The following is a 19,261-nucleotide window of genomic DNA, read 5'->3' on the forward strand; positions in this document are numbered from 1 at the left end:
GTGTGATAGTATGGCATTTTTTTTCAGATGATTTAGAGCAGGCCCTGACACTGCATATGTATTTGTGTAAGATAAATGCACACTGAAAAAGAGATGTAGGTCCTGTAGGGATACACAGATGGACAGCAGCTATTGGAATTTCAGTATAAAAGTGAACTGAAGTAATAAAAAAAATAATTGTTATTTATCAGGATTATCAAATACAGTAAATATCAATCAGAGTTTTTCACTCTAAACAGTAGCACACCTCTAGGGCTTTTCATGCCTGCTCATTTTTGTTAAAGAGCAACCAGAAATAAATAAACATACAGAGAGATTCATAGGTTGAACAGGGACATAGATGTTATTCTCAGCATGCAAACAAGCCCATAACTACATGTTTCATGGTCATGCATCAGCATTTTCACTAGGACAGTGCTGGGCGCCCCTTGACTCCCTGATACCTTATCAGCTTTCCCATTCTGCTTGGTCTTGTGACATCTTACACTTGACTAAACATAATTCAATGCATAACAAGATTTGTGCACATAGGTTATGTAAGAATATATTTTGTGGTTATTAACAAATTGCTCCCCAAATGTGCTAAGCAGAAACATAATTATGTAAGCAAGACAATTTTCTGAATAGGAAGATAGTTGAAGGTAGAAATATAATTTTGTTCTTCTATAAGTGAGTGATTTTGAAAAACATTTTATCATTTATATTTCATTTGCAGTCATGCTGAGATTTCAGCTAATGTTTTTGGATGTGAGAAATTATTTAAAACCAGTGTTTCTATTTTAAAAACTTTTTCAAACCCATTGCTTTAGTTATAAAATCAAGCTCATAATTATGCAGATGATTAGGAAAGTAGCTGAAAGGTTGCAAAATTTTCACAATCAAATTGTTAGTAGTCAAGACAGCAAGCCAAAGGAGGGGAAAAAAAGAGCAAAATTAGTTGTGTAAGTCTTTTTAACTTAGGTAAACACCTAAAAAATACAATATATGATGCACCTTTTTGCTGCCAGCCTTTGGAAAGGTGTACGATTTGAGTCTTGAGATAATTCCACCTCCTGCCCAACTCTAGAAACCACAATGTCAAAGAGGAACAGTAAATGTGTCACGAAAATAGCTAAAAGTATTTTACAAAATAAAGTACTCTACAAGACTACAACACTCTCAACCCTTCTGGTGCATGCTTGCATCAAACTAATATAGCATAAGAAATCTTAGTACTAAGTTTTCTTTCAACTATGTATTGTCAAACCATCCTGAATTTGTACATATACCTTAAGTAAAATTTAAATTCAAGCACATTGCCCTTTCTCCAGATCTATGTTTGTACAGTATGTTTCATGTTTCTCCTGCCTCTGTTATTGAACTTCAGCCACTCCTCCTCAACATATTTAGCAAAGTAAAGCAGTTGATAACTTTGTTATCGGGAAGTAGGACAAATCCATCAAACAGATTTGAAGCACAGCACAAATCTTAGTCTTACAACAAACAATGTGGTTATTGAAGTAAAAAGCACACAAACTGATATTAATTCCAAACAAAAATGAACAGGCTTTACATTTTTGACATGTACTTATGATCTGTATAAAGACACTTTTAAAAGGTATGCAAATATTTTCTACAAAAATACATTAATTTAATTAAATGTGATAAATAAACTTTTCTAGGGGTCATGGAGAGTTCATACATGGCTAATAAAAATTGTGATGCAGTAGTTATAGATTAAATATTTAGACAGATGCTGAGATTGAAATAATAATCTGAGGCACATTCTCAGCTGCTTTAAACCGCCTTTGAACTGACTTAGAGTTAGGTGTTCTGAACTGTTTAATAACCCATTTAGACTACTTTTTTTGTTTGGTTGGTTTTTTGTTTGGGGGTTTTTTGTTTAGTTTTTTTTTTGTTTGTTTTTTTTTCTTTTTTTATTATTTTCTGAAAATATATCTTTTCTAATGGATACAATTGATATTTTGCCTAGGTTTTTTTTAAGAGAAATATCTGATTTCACATTAGGAAAAGTATAATTTGTTTCAAAACACCAAAGTTAGCCACCTGGTGCTGTAACTACTGGAAGAACAGAAACCTTTTCGATGCTTGACACTCTTTATTGCTGTGACATAACAATTGAGCTACTGCATATTGAAAAAACTTATGGAGTCACTTACTTTTTTTTACTTCATGATTTTGTTGTTCATATTGTGAATAAATGAAACTTGGAGTGCTTAGTTACAGTTTTGCAACAGATAAATGAGGTTAAGTGCTCCTTTGCACATGCTAAGCATAGTTCATTACACTTTTCCAAAAAGAGTAGCTCTCAGCACTTGAGTAAGCAACACCTGTAATGTCTTGAGGCTAATACTGCTTAACTCACATGTTTGTATTAGAGGTTCAAATACATGCTAGGATGAATGCTTATTCAGTGACAGCACCAGTTCTAGTCTAAAATCAGGCATAATGTACTCATAAAGTTTAGGTCTATTATTACTACCTTATAAGCTATGACTAAAAAAACTAAAGTACTGAAAAAGGTTAAGAGAAGAATTTGGGAAGTGGCAAGAAATTGTCAGCTTCACTGGAATGTCAACAGCTGGAGAAGTGAGCTAAAGGCTCATATAAAAAGGCCCTCTGCAGTTTTAAGTGCATATTGAGGTGAAATTGATTGCAGGGAGAAAAAAGTAATGTAAAAGTTAAAGGGGTGAACATCGCTTTAAATCTGGTCATAGAGCCTCTGGTGATAGACAAGAAAAGTTCTAGATGTCCATATTCCAAGAAACTTTAACGTTTTGTTCCTCCAAGCTTGTTCAATGGCAAATGCTACACAAACCCCTCCCCTGATTTAAAGTTTACTCCAAGACCTTATACACCAACAGTTTGCAGTCAAATTATTTGGATGATCTGCCTTGCATATCATCCAACAGATTTTTCTACAGTGTTCATTCCCTTTCTTAGCTTCAAAGCAACTTCAGATTTGGGCATGCTAAGACTATTCCACTAAAGATTTAAAATATCACGACTGTATTTCTCACTGTGTTATATATATAAATATATATATTATATAGAAAAATTGGTCTAGATGGAAATACCAGCATTAGGCTGCTGCTTAGAAGTGGCCATTTCACCCTTTTTCCAGGTGCTAATATTTTTTTCCTCTATGCTTTCTTTTGCTTCTATATTTGAATCAATCATTTATCACAAACCATGATCATTCATTTTGCCTCGCTCTGGATTATTTTCTATTGGACAACATCCTTTGGGGCAGGGTCAAAAATTGGTGAAAGTATTCTATCTGAGACTTCACCAGTATTGAAGAAGCTGGAAACACATTGATGTTTCCCTTTTCTCTACTAGCATGATGATTGCTGGTTCTCTTTCCCATTCTGATTAATTGCAGGCATCATATCCTCTGGAAAACTGAGTCTGGTTCCCATTCTGTGATCTACATCTGAGTGTTAGAAGTGCAATATCTTGCACTAGTTTCTTCACCCTTTTCCCAGGACATTTTCCCAATTCACCACAAGTATTTTGAAACCTAGTTCAAACATTCACAATCCTAATTTACCTATTTTGGCAATCCTTTTCAAAAAAATAAATAATAAAAAAGCAGTAAACTAGAAATGCCTGAAACTCTTAAAACTAAATCTTAGTTATGATGGTGTACATAACGTGAACATAAACTGCACATCCTCCACATCAGATTGTATTTGTATTGTATATGTATGTGATTGTATTAGCCCTTTTCAGGCTGTGTTTTTGTTTTTTGTAGTATTTCAGGCATATTAAAAATCTCCATGAGTGGTCTTCCATGAAATACTGCTTTTGCATGAGGATATTAATGTGCAAAAATCTGGAAATATTAAGTGGAGTTTTTTGAGCTCCAAAAGTAGTAACATTATTTTTAAATTTTCCAGTTTTTATGTTTATACCAAAGGAAAGTAACTTAGCAGTCTTATTTCACAAAACTTCTGAAGAAAACACAACATTCAGATTTCAATTTTAAGAAGTTAATAATATTCAAGCATACTGAAGCTTTAAACAATGTTTTAATAGGAAATTTGCAAAATATGGACTCTTAGCTTTGATGCTTTTTTCTAGCTGTCTAGCAAGTCTTAAGCAGTAGTAGTTAAGTTTACACTTAAACTGTGAAATTTTCTATGCTTAATAAGAAACATATGTATTATTCCCACACTGAACGTGTTTACTCCATCTCTATAACTACAAATATACCAGATGGTATCATGTGGTCCCATGTGCTTAATGGACTGCATGGACTTCCTTGTAAATGGCACAAATCCAAACCTCAAGGCAATATTTAATAAAAAAAAAACAAAAGAAGATTGATTTAAGTTGCATAATTTCCAATTATTTAAATGGGTACTTGATTTCTAGAAGTGCAGGTAGGAGAATGATTGTTTACAGACCTGCAGGGACTAAATAGTACTGAAATGGAATAGTCTGACATTTTTTTCTATAATGTGGGACAACACCAAGACAATGATCTAGATGGTTAAGCTCTCTAGGAAAACAACTAAGCTAAACTCTTTATTTCAGATGAGATCTGTTTCATCAGAACAAGATAGTGTTATGTGATTCTATGTATGTGCCCCACCTTGCATGGCTCCTCTAATCAGTGGACTCTAAGAACTTAGGCAATTATAATAACAGATTGGCTTGCTCCATCTTCACAGTGTTGATGAAAGTATCGCCTCTAACTCACTGCACAAGGAATCAAACCCTTGTGCAACATCCAATGTTAGCTGCACACACCAAATATAATAATAAATTAAACGTGCATTTCTTCTTCAGCCACCAGATTCTCAAAGTGAACAACATAAACAATGCAATATCTCTCCTCTTAGGGTTGATACAATCACTGGGGAATATGATCACCAATGAGGCATTTTGCCTATGAAAAATAATGTTTTTTTTTTCACATAAATCATATTTATAAAAGAAGTTCACAAAATTAAATGACGATTAGAACATGTAATACACTGATGAAAGCAACACCACCCTAGAATATCTTAAGATTCTTTTCAACTCAGTGCTTATATCCCTAGAAAAAATAACTCACAGCTGCAATAATATAAAAGAATTAGGATTCCCAAAACAATATGTGACTGTAAGTCTCCTCAAGTAAGTGCTATTGCTACATCACCACATACTCTTACCTTGGGAAGTGTTCCAGAAGGAGAAGGATGAGTATTAAAACCAAAATTGCCTGTAAAAGAATCAAATATGGAATGACACTGAGCAAGGTGAGAAATTGAGAAATTTGAGTACGAATGCAGAATTTTACATAAGGAACCAACTTTCTAGCTTTTAAATCCCATTATTGTGTTTCTGTTGGACCATTTTCTTTGGTTTTGTCTCTTATAGGCTGCAGACTCTGATACCAGCTGCCAGAGACAAAAGTATGAGCAGTGCCTAAATGATTCGGAGGAGCAGAAAAAGTACAGGTGGAAAAAGGAGTGAAAAAATTAAAAATTCAGGGTTGGACTTGATGATCTTAAATACATTTTCCAAATTGAATTGTTCTATGATTCTCATCTATTATTCTATAACCTCTCACCGTGGCACTGGTATCCAGTTAGAATGAGAGAATGCCTTAAAGAGACAACACCACTTCTGGAAAAGCACAAATTAGACACAGACCAGTCAAAAGCATCTCTTTCCCCCTTTTAGTCAGAGAAAGAGGGAGGACAAAGTCCCTTTAATATGACATGACTTTAAAGAAGAAACAGAATAAAATGTGTATGGAAGCTCAGGACACTTCCCCTCCACACCTCTTCTCCTCCCTTCCCCTAGTTATCAAGGAATGCCTCTCTGACCCCCATTTCCAGCAGCTGGTGCAGCCAATCCCTTGTTCTGCCCTGCTCACCCCAACATCAGAAGTAGCTCTTCATCTACCATCAACACACCTGCTGCGTGCACCCAATCTGAATGCCTATAGCAGCACTGATGATGTGCCTGCTTTGGCATTTGGAGAAAGGATCATTGGAGAAGTGTTGGGAAGACCACCTTCTTCATGTGTGTGGTTCAAGTAACACACACTGCCACTTTGAGCAACATACTACATTTCTGATCCAACATTAATTTCAATTGGTAGCCTGAAGCTACAGGATCTGCCTCCTTCATGCATGGTCCAGCAGATATTAGTCATTTGAAAAGCAGAAAATCTGCACTCACCTACATGGTGAGCAGACAAATGCACACATCTCTATTGTAATTAACATGGCTGTTTATCTATAAAAAATTTTATATATATATATATATATATATATATATATATATATATATATACATATATATATATAATGGAATAACTCACCATTTTCTGATCCAAGTTGTGGACAAGGAATGGTAAGAACCCTTAATAATCCATCTGGTTTATAAGAATAATGCTCAACTAACTAACAGAATGGGAGGAGAGAAAAAAAAAGAATGAGAGAAAAAGACATGAATATATATGGACGGTATAATTAAATACATTGTCTCCTCAGGACTGTCTGCATATATACAATCATCGCTATATGTTACAACAAATCACCTGGGCAAAGAGCAGATCTTAACTGAACAAGTTCTTATCTCACCTTTACTTCTGTTAAGCAGGGGTACATGTTTCTGAAGTAACTTTGTGGATTAACCTGGAATATGATCCAGGAATTTGATTTGTAAGACTTAGCATTCCCCATCAGATTCTGCTACTAAACAGCTTTGTAACTTTGAGCAAATAATACATTTTCATAACTTTGAGTTCCCTCTCTCTCTCTCTTTTTTTGGGGGGTTGGAGTTTGAAATTTTTGGTGTATAATTACAGTGCAAAAACTTTTCTAATATGCATTGCTTTCTTTGGATCTCAAAGTCACAATGAGATATATGCAGTTAATAAATCTACAGCAACAATAGTTGTGGCTGTTTGTGCCTTGATTGTCCTCTCCATGTCATTTTGTTACAGACTTGTTACTTCTATTTTCATGTTGGTGTATTTGGGTCGGAAGGAGGCAGTCCATGAGTGTAAGAGTTGCAGACATGTTCAAAAAATTGTGAGATAACACAGATACTTTTAAACTTCCAGTGGTACCGGGGAAGAAATACGCAGAACATTTTCAAAAAGGCTAAGAATTAATATAGGCATGCAAAGAATCATATTTTAGATTTGTGAGTCACTTTAATCATTTTAATAGACTTTTATGCAAGAGGACATATGAGATTTCTGCAAGGGTTTCACTTCCCTTAGTATTTTTAATTTACACAGTCATTTTACCAGTATTCAGTTTTAGTATCAACCATGGCACAGTCAACTATGCAATTCTTTGTTTCTTAGTCTTTACAAGGGTTCAGACACATTTTGGTGGTAAGCCTCAGCAAACTAAGCTTTTACATACTTGGAAGCAGAGAATTTCAAGGCTAAAGACTGCATTAAGTGTACAGCATCTTAAATCATTCCATTAGTACTTTCTAGAATTCTGTTTGCTGCTGTCATAAAGGATATTCATAAAAGACTTTACCAAGCATAGTCATTATTGAATATTGTCACATGCAAATGGACTTCCATTCTAGAGAATGTTCAGGTAAATGAATAATTAATTACAGCAATTTTGAACTCAGCTAGGCTGCACCATCACATTTAAATAAGATTAAACTCTCTACATTCACATAGACTTTCTACATTAACATATATTTTCTTCAACTATAGAAACCATACAAAGCTGGAAAAATGACAACCTACCAAAACTTGATGGTTTTAGACAAAGACTATTGTCACATGGCAAAATAAAGCAAAGGTACCTTAATCTGTTATACAGAACTGCTATGACAGATACCCACAAGATACAATTTTAACAGACCTGCCAGAGGGTGTCAAATCTTTTTCCATCTGGTATGGAGAGCTTTCCTGTCTTATCTCTGTCAATACGGTAATGCAGTACTTTTCCATCATTCAGTAGACACAGGGCATAGGAACCATTGTTGTCCCTTTCTCGGATACTGTAGGAATAAGATTTTCAGGCTTACAGTCTACTAAGAATGAGCACTGGTTTTTAGCTTTCCTTGAAGATTTTGAATTAAAAACAAACAAACAAACAAAGAAACAAACAAAAAAAAAGCAAACCAAAGCAACAAAATCAATGCCACAACTCCTGGAGACATTTTGTTAAGCCTTTCATTTGTTTCTTCATGTAATTTCTTCTCAGATAAATTCCTTGAAGTTTGCCTTCTTTTCCCCAAAATGCAACAAAAGAACACAGGAAATCCATGTTGTAAGGCTCTTTATTAGGCAGCTACAGAGAACTGTAAAATGCATAAAATGTGCTCTGAGCAAGTAGGCATTTGAAAGATTCTGCAATGCTGGCGTACCACTCTTCCATCTTTTGCTTGGAAAAAAAGAGATGATAGTAAGAGCAAAAAATAAAACACTAAAATAATAAAACATGAAAATCAAACACAGGAAAAATCTATATGTGCTGAAATAGGTTGGCTTTTTTGCTTAGAATTTAAAGAAAATCATACATTTCCAGAATCATGAATTCTTAGAATTTCAGTAAAGACAATGCTTTGTTGTAAATTTTCCTTAAAAATAATATGAAACTTCAGATGGCACTGATGTGTATATTATCTAAACTTCACCATGGGGAGATCTTGGAATGTATTATAAAAACTTTATCTAAAACTCACAGAAAGCCAGGATGAACTTCTTCCAGAAGACCTGCAAGCACCATCTGAGAGGCTTGTAAAGTGTGGCAGAGTAATTTTATGTATATTCAAGGCTGGCTGACACTGAGACCCACATATTCCGGTGACTGGAGCCAGAGTAGATAGAAATTTGCCACTAGCTCCATTACAGCCAGTGCAGCTAACTTTTTCTTTTAGTTTGAGTTGCCTATGTACGCTCACATCTAACAGTCAGACAGCAATAGAGTTAGGCTGAAACTGTCTGGCTCCAGATTCTTAAAAACCCAGATTCTGCAACAGTGAAATACTTCTTGTTCCAGTGTACACAGAAATCTTCTCAGTCTCCCTTGAATTTTCAAAGTACCCCGAAAAGAAATATAGCAGTATGTGCTCACTAAGATGGTAAGAAGCTTTGTTATCATATCTCAAAAGATTGCAGAGGTAAGTATTAAGTTATGTTCTCATCTGACTCACTCAAGGCTGAAATAATACTGTGTTTTTTCTGAACTAGTCATACATCTATTTTTTTTTTCAAGCAGAGTGATTCTTTTTGCCTAACATGTGAAGAGGACAATGGCTAAAGGAAAAGGGAAGTAGGGTCAATATTTTGTTTTCTGAAACTAAAGTAACGTGCCTAAGTCTCTAAAGCAAATTAAAACACATTGTGGTTTTTCATGACAGGTATTTTCTCAGCATGTTGATTTCCTGTGCTGATTGACCAATGAAGAGAAACAGCCACTGCTAAAATGAAGAGTGACTTTTACTTAGTCTTCCTCTGATCACTCTAAGTAAATAAGGCTCAGGAAAATATTTTCAGAACGAAGGGCATTGTTTCTAAAACACAAACAAGTGGATTCCATTGCAATCAGACTCCTACTCAGAAATAATACTATAAAAATGCAATGGATTGTTTCCCAGTAAAAAATGTCCTTCGTGTTTCATGTAAAGAAATGGCGGCTTGAGTGAAAATGATTCTCATTTTTAAGAGTTGTTACTATCCCTAGAAGCACTGTAAATATTTCTTGGGAGCAAAGGCCCCCATGGGAGAAGAGAGTCCTGATTTCTAAACACTATGACAAGGATCCAAACAACTCTATCACACTTAGTGTATGATTTAAGCAGAGCTCAGGTTTATAAGTTGTAGTTGCATTTCCCAGGTTTTCCTTCACCAAACACCACCTAACTCTGAAGATATCTGCAGTTCACACTCAGAGCAACTTCTGTAAGACAGCTCTATCACTCCATAAACTAAAAAAAAAAGAAAAAAATTTCCATTCTAACTCTTATGATTGACCAGGGTCCAGAAGGAGCCTTGTTCTCTTGGGGCCATAGAGCAGGTGTTTTTAAACTGTAGCCAGTCGTCTCCAGCACAACCTGGATCCCTACAAAAGCCCTAAATCCCAGAGGTACTACCATCTTCCAAAATGTGTCTGAAGAAAAATATCAAGCACATTAAAGCAAGAGCCTCAGCCTTATTTTTGGCAACCAGATCCCATACTGGACCAAAATGCACCCTCACAGAACTTACCATCACAGTCCAAACCAAAAACTTTTACTGTCTCTGGTGACATTGATTGCTACAAGCCATGTTTAACAATTTCATTTTGGTTTTGGAAGACTGTGATAATGGCTTTCTGGGTTAGACTAAGCCTCCAGAACTGCAGTTGGGTAACAGTATCCAGTAACTTACAGTTATTGTAAAATATAGAATCAAAGGAAAAGACAATTAAAACTGGGAGGTTATAAACCGAAACCTCTTTGAAAGGAAATTAAGGTTCTCACATCTTCTTGATAGCACTGTCTGTATTACCCAGGATTGTCACATCGGATTTGGGAACTCTTGCCATATATGGAACCTTCCTTCCATGAAAAGTAACAATTTTCAGAATGTTGAGAAAAAAGTAAGAATTTCAAATGCACACTCTGTTTTAACATGCTCTGAAACTAAACAAAATATTCACTGTTCTTCAATACAAACTGATAACACAAAAAAGGTCTTTATTAAAAAAAACACATTGGGGGAAAAAAAAGCACTTTGGCAAGGAAGGAAGTCAGCACTGAAATATCAGCTGGTCTTCTGTTTCATGCCATTGCAGAGAATTACAAATGTAGAGAAGCAAAAGCATAAAGATAAAAACCACCTGCAAATAAGCAATGTTGTCCTTTCATCCACTGAGATTTATCAGAAACATGATCCACTGTTGAATTCACAGATATTTTAGAGAAGGGACAGGGTACCTATACTTTTTATAACATATAATTTTAAAACAATAGAAGTAGGAAAATAGAAACTTAAGCTGTTACCTGATGCAATGAAAAGAAATTTAAGTGTTGATTTCATATTTCATGCAATCTATGTCTGAGCATGTTTTGTTTTTGTGACTGTGACTGAGGTAGCAACCAATAACTATTTGGAGTATCATTACAGACAGTTTAAATAGCTATCCATTCCCTCCTTTGGTAAAGTCTACTTTTGTTTGGAAGCAAAAGGAACAATGTACCAGTCATTTTCTGTTTCTATCTGAAAAACCAAATGATCCCTCCCTTTCTACAGGAAAATATCCCTGAAGGGGGAAAAAAGTGCTATTACAGCTTTCCTCATTGACTGTGTAGAAAAAAACAGAAGTCACAGCATTTTTGAAGTGGAGAATAATGAAGAAAATAAAGGAGCAAAATGCTTCTTTTAGGAATGATGTGAAATTATTCTTGCTCCTGAATCCAAAGGCATGCCAAAATTTGTTCTTGGTTTGCTTTGCCTTCTCAGCAGTAACAGCTTTTTTAATGCCAGAGATACTGACATTCCCCACGGCAGATCAAGATCCAGCCATACTCTGGTCCTCTGCCCTTATGACCATCTCTCGTGATAACAACATGGCTACTCATTATCACTTCACAGATCCGCTGCCTACTGCACATGTTCCAAGTTTTAGGACAATAAGGAATGAACATGATGACATCTGTAGAAGAATTATATAAAGGACAAAAGGGATTGACAGCAGTCTTCAATTGCATCACTTCTGCTTCCCTGCTTGTAACACATTCAAAGCTGTTTCAGAAATGTCAGCACACTATAGAATTTAGGTGAAGCCTCAGGGGTTATTTTATATTTTAATTTTCATAGATTTTAGAAGTAGTTATAGTTAATGTAGATTTTAATGCATCAGTATTTCTAGTAAAGTATCCACAGCAACTTAATAGCTTAATGTTTGCACATATGAACCCCATCTAATATCAATCCCTCAAAATTCCAGTAGCTGTTTAGTCTTCATTTCAAAGTAGAAATGCTGAAAAACACCGTAAGGCCTGCGCCAGGAGACATGAACATAGGCATAGTGACCTCGAAGCCCAGAACACTGGAAGGCCTCCAAGGACCTGACATGACATGAGGTAGACCAAGATGACGAAGGAGGGGTCCCAGACTCCCCCAGACTCAATTCCTGATGTGGTGTGTCAGGGGGTGGGATGGGGGAAAACCTGAGGGTGGTAGAATGGGGATTGGGTGGACATTATTATAAAAACCTTGAAACCAGTGTTCACAGAACACATGTGGGTATGTATTCTTGTGGGCCTCAGGTCTGAAATTAAAAGATCTACCCTTTTTATCTTATCTTATACACTAAGTTGGCTGGAAGTCCTATTCTGCAGTCTCTTAAGGTAACAAAGAGATAGCTCCGTATCATGCTATTGCTATCTACAAAGGAACCTAAAAATTTATCTCCTGATAAAGCTGCTACACAGTTACAAACTACTTTTGCAAGAAGGATTGCAGTGCATTAGTCTATTTAGCTGACTTCACCCTGCCAGCAAAATACACTATGCTCCACCAAAATCTTAAAAACCAGCTTTGCTGTAAAGGGTATCTTCTCAGTACAGCTATCTAAGGGATCACAGCTTTTCTTCACACCTCTGACCCTCTCTGCTGCTGAAGCACACAAAGTAGAACTAGCCTTGAGAGGCCACAGCCCTGCTGCAGTGGCACACAGCTATGTACCTAACTGAAGTTCACTAAACATCTCTCTCAAAGAGTTGTAAGCAGCATCCAAGCTGCTCTGGAGCAGAAGATGGCACCTTCAGAAACATGGTTCACTGTCTGCATTCTGTCTTGGAAAATTTTTGTGGTTGTCTTAGCCTGGCTACTGCTTGGCACTTTGAAAAGGAATTTCATCAATAATTAATATCCCTGAATTAAGGTCACACTTAGCAAGATTATTTTCACCTTGTTTGATGTCAAAAATGTCCCATTCCATTTATGGATAACTACTTAATACTGATAGAATTATTTAAAGAATACTCTGAAAGGTCACATAAGTCTCATAGCCCACTATGCACTCCAGCAGTGGGAAAGTTCTAGAATAAGGTAGTAAGATTAATGTAAATATAGCCTGTTATGTATATCAGAAAAAGAAGAATTTGGTCAAAAAAAAATACAAGAAAAATGTACTTCAAAACTTATTATTTTGAAATGTTGTTACTAGTGTTAACAATTGTGACATGTAAGACACCATTTAGTTTCTTGTTATCATGGGATGCCATGATGAGTATTGCTATGAGTCATCCTGATAGTCAAAAATACTTTTGTCTTCTTTAATAATTTTGTTGCATACTGAAGATATTCACATGATACCAAAATAGTTTTCTACTTTTCTTTTGCACAACTGTTCGTATTTTATGTGAACTACATGCAGGTATGAACCAACATAAAGAGTTCACAGAGACTAAACTGCTAATGCATTGTCTTTATTCACAATTTCATTAATGCTGATTTTTTAAGCTTAACAGTATTTATGAATGTTCTTTATCCTCTTCTAACTTCAGAACTTCTGGTTTTTAACACATGTCCACGATCACATGTTCATATAACTGAAGTGGTCATTACTGATGATAAATCAAGATAAGCCAACACTTACCACATACCAGAGCTGTTTCCTATATGAAACTGCAGAGAAAGCTAACTTTTATTATACTGCTGTTCTGTCACTGTTAGCAAAGTTACATTTTTTTTTAAGCTGGTTCACATATCTGTGCAGTCGCATAGATAATATTAACAATATAATAAATATTAATAACAGTATTAACAATATTAATAGTTTGAGCTACGATCAATGTGCCCTACCAGGCAAAATCTAATAAATCCCTGAAATTTGGTCAAGAACCATCATCCAACACAGAATGCAGAGTAGTATTTAATGAATTTGACTGGGGCAAAAGACTTAAAGTTCTCTATTTTCAGTTGCTTTTTAGGTCATTTTAGAGATACTTTACTTCTATTCCACTGCAATATTTTTTCCTCAAAATTTGATACCAAGTGGCAATCTTACATAAATGTTCTTCCTGAAAGAGATGGGCACTACTTCCTATTTCATGTCATTTCATGACATTGTTTCCTTGTAGCATTCCCGTACTTACATCACTGACTTTTCACTCATGACAAAAACTTTTAAAAGACCTTTTAAAACACCCAAAGTTAGCTCAGAATTTTTCCTTGGATGAGTTGCAGTGTTGTCTTTATGATATTATTCATGATGTTTTGAATGAAGTCAGGAAGTTTTTCAACTATTTCCATAATTAATATATTAAACATAATTCCAGATTTTGTAATTTCATAATGTTGAAAAGTAGTGCTAAAGAAATCTAGACGTTAGATATCTTCTCACAGAGATTGCTGTCCTGGATTTTTTTCAAGGTAGGTAGGTCAGACAGATAGCAAATTTCTGGTGCAGTGAAGTTTTAGAGACCACTTAAAAATATATAGAAGTATTCTAGCCTTCTAATATTTTTTCCATCATAAACAGTATGGTTTTTGTCATATACAAGCATCTATTTGTGGACTTGTTATACAGCATTGGAGTACCTCATCTGATTAAAAATCTAGCTTCCCTGCATGTTCCTGGGCTCCAATTTCTACCTTAACATGCAAATTTCTCCCAGGCCTTGGATATTTTAAGTTTTACCTTTCAGTCAGCTACCAGATTTGAGTATATGGACCACTCTAAGACAATGTAAGAAAAACAGTCTGTGTGCAGCTACATTCACAGAAACAAATTCAACTCAGATATGTACAGAATATTCTGACAAGCACTGCTGCTGGGTAAGTAAAACTGTGCTATGTCTGTGCCTGAAATGTAAAACAATGCACTGCTCTTACATGCAACGGTCTTGCTGATACTGCTTCAGTTAGACAGAAATGAGTGGCTTATTTCTCAACACCTTCTGAGCAAGCCCACGTTAGGCAAACCACTGCAGAAAACAACAAACCTCACTGCATTAGACAATGCTTTTGTTATTTACAATGAGCCTTTAGGTCTATGGATCTGAGAGTTAGAACAGCTCAGGAAGGTAAAATAACTGATTTCTGACACAAACAAGCAACACATTATTTCTTTTGCTGCTCCTGCTACTGAATTATGGGGCAAATGAAGTTCTCACCCTGTTTCTTCCCTGAGACCTTAACAGTAAATGGCAGCTGAGTGGTTACTAAGTTCTAAACTGCCCAGATATGAAGTCTGTGTGAGAACAATCAATTAATTGGAAAACATCCTACAGATGCAGAAGTAAATGATATTGTCATTAATGAGAGGGATCCAAACTCAACACACTAGCCATTATATATTAATATTATTAAAGATCCAGTGGCATTTCTTATGGTTTAAACAGAGCTCTAAAATTAGAATTTTCTCCTCTATGGGTTTATCTATCTGATATGAATGCCGCCACCTGAGTTCCAGTAAAACTATATAAGATGTGGGCTGACTGACATAATCACTCATGTGGGAGAAGGTCTGAATGCTCCCTACCCAGATCATTGAGCATGTTACTGCAAACAGCAGCACAAACACACCCTAGGCCATCTTTAAGGAACACAGGAAAACACTTGGAAAGTATTTCTATTCAAAACAGTAGGGATGTTTATAGAAGATTTAAAGAGATCAGTGTTTATTACAGAGACTGAAAATAATAAAGTCTGCTAAAAAAATCTCAATCCCTTACTCTAAAGTCTGTCCCTGTTGTTAAGAAATGTTAGCCAATTGATCCTTTTCTTTGGAAAAAAATTAGTTTAGCTTCCTTTTTCCCCCTTTTTTTAAAAAAAAAAAAATTCAGCAAGGTGTTAAAGTAGAAAGCAGTATATGAGACTGGTTGTGAAACACAAAGAATTCAGGAAACAGATTTCAAGAACTGACATGTCACTACACTCAAATTAGTTGCAGGTAAAACTTCAACTCACAGGAATTAACTGTACTTTAAACTAAGACTTAGGAGACTTACTGGTTCCTGTCAACTGAGATTGAAACACAGAAATGTATGAGGGTTGCATCCACTTTAGCAATTAGTGTGGCATAATTACAGCAAATAGTAAAGTGAAAGAGTTGGTATTGAAGAAACATATCCATCCTGCACTCACTCTTGGGATTTCACTTTGGACTAGCACTTATAAAGTCAAAGAAGACTACATAGGTAGGTGATGAAATTTCTCTCAGAAATTTTACATGTCTAAGTGATTCTTACTTGGTCATGACTTTTACACTTTATTTTCTATGATTATATAAATATTTTCTGGTTTGGATGGGGAGAACACCAAAAGATGACTCTGTTAAAACACTGATATTTTTCAAATGAGGGTTTCCAAAAGAAAAGCTTTTCAGTTAGAAGACTTTGTCTGGCTGTAGTGCTTACAAGATGATGGCTGTCTGTCACTTCCCTAAATGACACATTTGTGGTCAGAAAACAAAAGAACAAAGAACATCAGGTCAGGTAAATGCTGATGGAAGCAGCAGACCCAAAGTGGTGCATAAAGCTAGAAGCCATTCCTTCTGTTGCCAAGCTATAAAACTAAGCACCACCACTGTGCCTTGGAGACCAGGCAGACACCTATCCCAATAATGACTAACACAAGCAGTTTGCCTATTGTTGTACCAGTTTAGTAAGTCTGTGCATTGGGTGCCGATAGTCAGGCTTTGGCAGTGGGACTGAAGGGGCCAGGGCCTGCCCTGTGCAGGTCTCAAAAGATTCCAGCAGGCATCAGTGGACACCCCTGAAGGTGTTCCTTGCTATACTTTCCCATCTTTAGTTAGGTGAGGCACTTGCTTAGTGCAGAAAGCATCATGTCAGGTATATCATGCTGGACTGCATTCTCTCACTGGATGAATGAGCCACATTTTAGGGACTATTCTCACTTGATATTTATCCTGAAGAACTGTATAGTAATGCTGTAGGCAAAGACAAATACCACAGAAAAATGCACTCACAGAAATTTTCCATTGTTTCTTGACCCAATGAGGATACGGTGTTCTGACTCCTCCCGAGAGATCCTCCCATGGAACCATGGCATCTTTTCATGGGCTGTAGTGGCAATCAGCTTCTCCAGCTGAGGCTTTTGACTAATGATAGCTTGTTCAAGAGCATGCCCCTAGAGAGTAGTAAAAGCACAGTGGAACAGTCAAACTATCTTCTGCAATAAAAATTTGACTGGTAGACTCTCAGTCTTTTGGAACTACTTTTGGGACATCCAAAATCTGCATGTTTTTGTTGCATGTGAAGGAAAAGTCTGGTTGCTATAAAGATTTGAAACCAAAAACTAACATATGGTAATCTAAACATCAAGAAACTGGGGTTCTTCCTGTACCTCTGAGAAAAAGAAGGAAAATTATTCAGTAAATTAAGCCCTTAATATAGCAGTATTTAAAGTCATATTTTTACGCTAATGAGACATAACTAAGTACACTTCATGTCAGAGATTTCAAACATACCTCCAAATTACATATCCTATGACTTTGTACTGAAATAATCTGAACACGCTTTCCATTGTTGCAGCCTGTCTATGTCAAAGACATCAATGCAAATTTCCTCAAAGCAGACAGAAGAGTCCCGATTTTAGAGTGAAGTATTTAGAGTAATATTAACCTAGATACTTCTAATCCCATCTACAACCTACTGATTAGAAATTGGGCCCCAAAATCCCAGGGCAAAACCCCCTAGTTTCATCAGTTTTTAGCTTGAGCTAGACTGGGTTCAGACTCAGCAGAGAAAAAGACTGTGAGCCTCCATATTTATAGAAAACAAGTTTTAGCCTTTCCCAGTTTGGGGATTTCTGCCCATTTTTTACAGAGCAGAATTCACAGGGTTACTTGATAGTAGCAAAAGAGTTTAAAAACCTGTGTAACTCCATGATTTCCTAAAGGTCACTCATGATAGCATTCCAAGGTGAAATAATATTCCTGTTTCAGCCTCCTACACCAGTGTTTCCATGTTAAGACTGCCTTCTTCATAGCAATTCCCAGGAAAATATCCAGCCTGCTGTCCTCCACATGGAACATTCCTGCTTGACACATGCAGTACTAAAGTATATACAGTACATTACTCTACAGAGTAGAAACTGTTCTGTTTCAAGAACATGTTTGTTTTGGACATAATCTAAATTAGCATCACAGAAACAGGGCCAGCTAAGAGAGGAGTATGCAAAACAAGTTATCATGTCACCATGACTGTCTGTATGTCATTCCATAAAAATTCAGAATTAAAAGCAATCAAAGAAACTATTTCTGTGTCTTGTTCATTACATCTATTAACTTTTGGTCCAGATCTGATGAAGTATGTTAGTGTAGTGGTAGATAAGATTGTGCTAGCCCAAGACATCATAGAAATTCTAAGTTTTGTAAATCTGAGGAAAACTACACTTATGGCCAAGTTACTGCATTTATTGGGGAGAAAAAACTCAAACCACTGTTCGAACTCAAATGGCTATGATTCTGTTCTGAAAAAATACTATCCAGTAGCAGCAAGAGCTGGAAACAAACACTGCAATCCCTTTTTCTCCTAGCTCAAAACTCACTTTCTGGCAAGAACATTCTGGTTTTACCTGCAAATTCCAAGTTTGTTTGACATACTCTCTGATGAGGTTCTCTTTCAAATCTTCAAAGGGTCCTGTTTTTGGTTCAACACCCAGTGGTCGGTTGAAAGGTTTTCTCAGTAGGCAGATAAGTCCATCTGTTTCCTCTGAGTGATAGTTAATGAGTTCAGCAGGACTGGCATGTGACTTGCCTCCTGCAATGGCATATGAACCACTCAGCTCCCTCTCAATTGTATAGTGATGAACCTTCCTTCCATGGGCCAAGGATAAGGCAAAGCCCCCCAGGTAATTCCGGCTTTGGCGGAGCAAGTATAGTCCATCGCTCGCTCCTCCTTGCATCAGATACTCCTCAGCATCTTCACGTGTTATATTACCAAAGAAGTATGGCAGATGGTTAGCAGGATTTGCTGTGTTGGAAGCCATGTTTTTCTTCTGTGAGTAGCAAACCTAGTATTCTATATCTGAAAAAACACAGAGACATGAGTATCAGTTGAAAAAAAGAGGATAAACCAGTAACATGGCAGTTCACATGTGGCATGTTCACAGAATTGCAGCATTATTATGCTGGAAATGACTTCCAAGAACATAGAGTCCAACCTTTGACTCATCACCACCTTGTCAACCAGATCATGGCACTAAGTGCCCCATCCATTTGTTTCTTGAATACCTCCAGGGATGGTGACTGCATCACCTTCTTGGGCGGGCCATTCCAATGTTCAACAATAGTTTTTGTGAAGAAATTCCTCTTGATGT

At 36.3% G+C, this 19,261-nt stretch overlaps 1 protein-coding gene across 3 annotated transcripts in view; it reads right to left on the reverse strand.

Moving 5' to 3' along the window:
* Positions 1-19,261, reverse strand: part of SYK (spleen associated tyrosine kinase) — a 99,583-nt gene that overhangs the window by 14,803 nt on the left and 65,519 nt on the right. For 2 of the 3 annotated variants that reach the window (XM_071580495.1, XM_071580493.1), the window contains exons 2-7: positions 18,518-18,969; positions 16,908-17,068; positions 7,842-7,980; positions 6,323-6,404; positions 5,163-5,212; positions 994-1,062 (exon numbers count right to left, since the gene is read on the reverse strand). In XM_071580495.1, coding sequence (XP_071436596.1) covers positions 994-1,062; positions 5,163-5,212; positions 6,323-6,404; positions 7,842-7,980; positions 16,908-17,068; positions 18,518-18,931 — 915 coding nt within the window. In that variant the 5' untranslated portion in view covers positions 18,932-18,969. The remainder of the gene's footprint in view (positions 1-993; positions 1,063-5,162; positions 5,213-6,322; positions 6,405-7,841; positions 7,981-16,907; positions 17,069-18,517; positions 18,970-19,261) is intronic. The other variant, XM_071580496.1, reaches the window with a different exon arrangement.

Source organism: Pithys albifrons, chromosome Z (assembly GCF_047495875.1).
Source record: "Pithys albifrons albifrons isolate INPA30051 chromosome Z, PitAlb_v1, whole genome shotgun sequence".
In the NCBI taxonomy this organism is placed as follows: domain Eukaryota; kingdom Metazoa; phylum Chordata; class Aves; order Passeriformes; family Thamnophilidae; genus Pithys; species Pithys albifrons.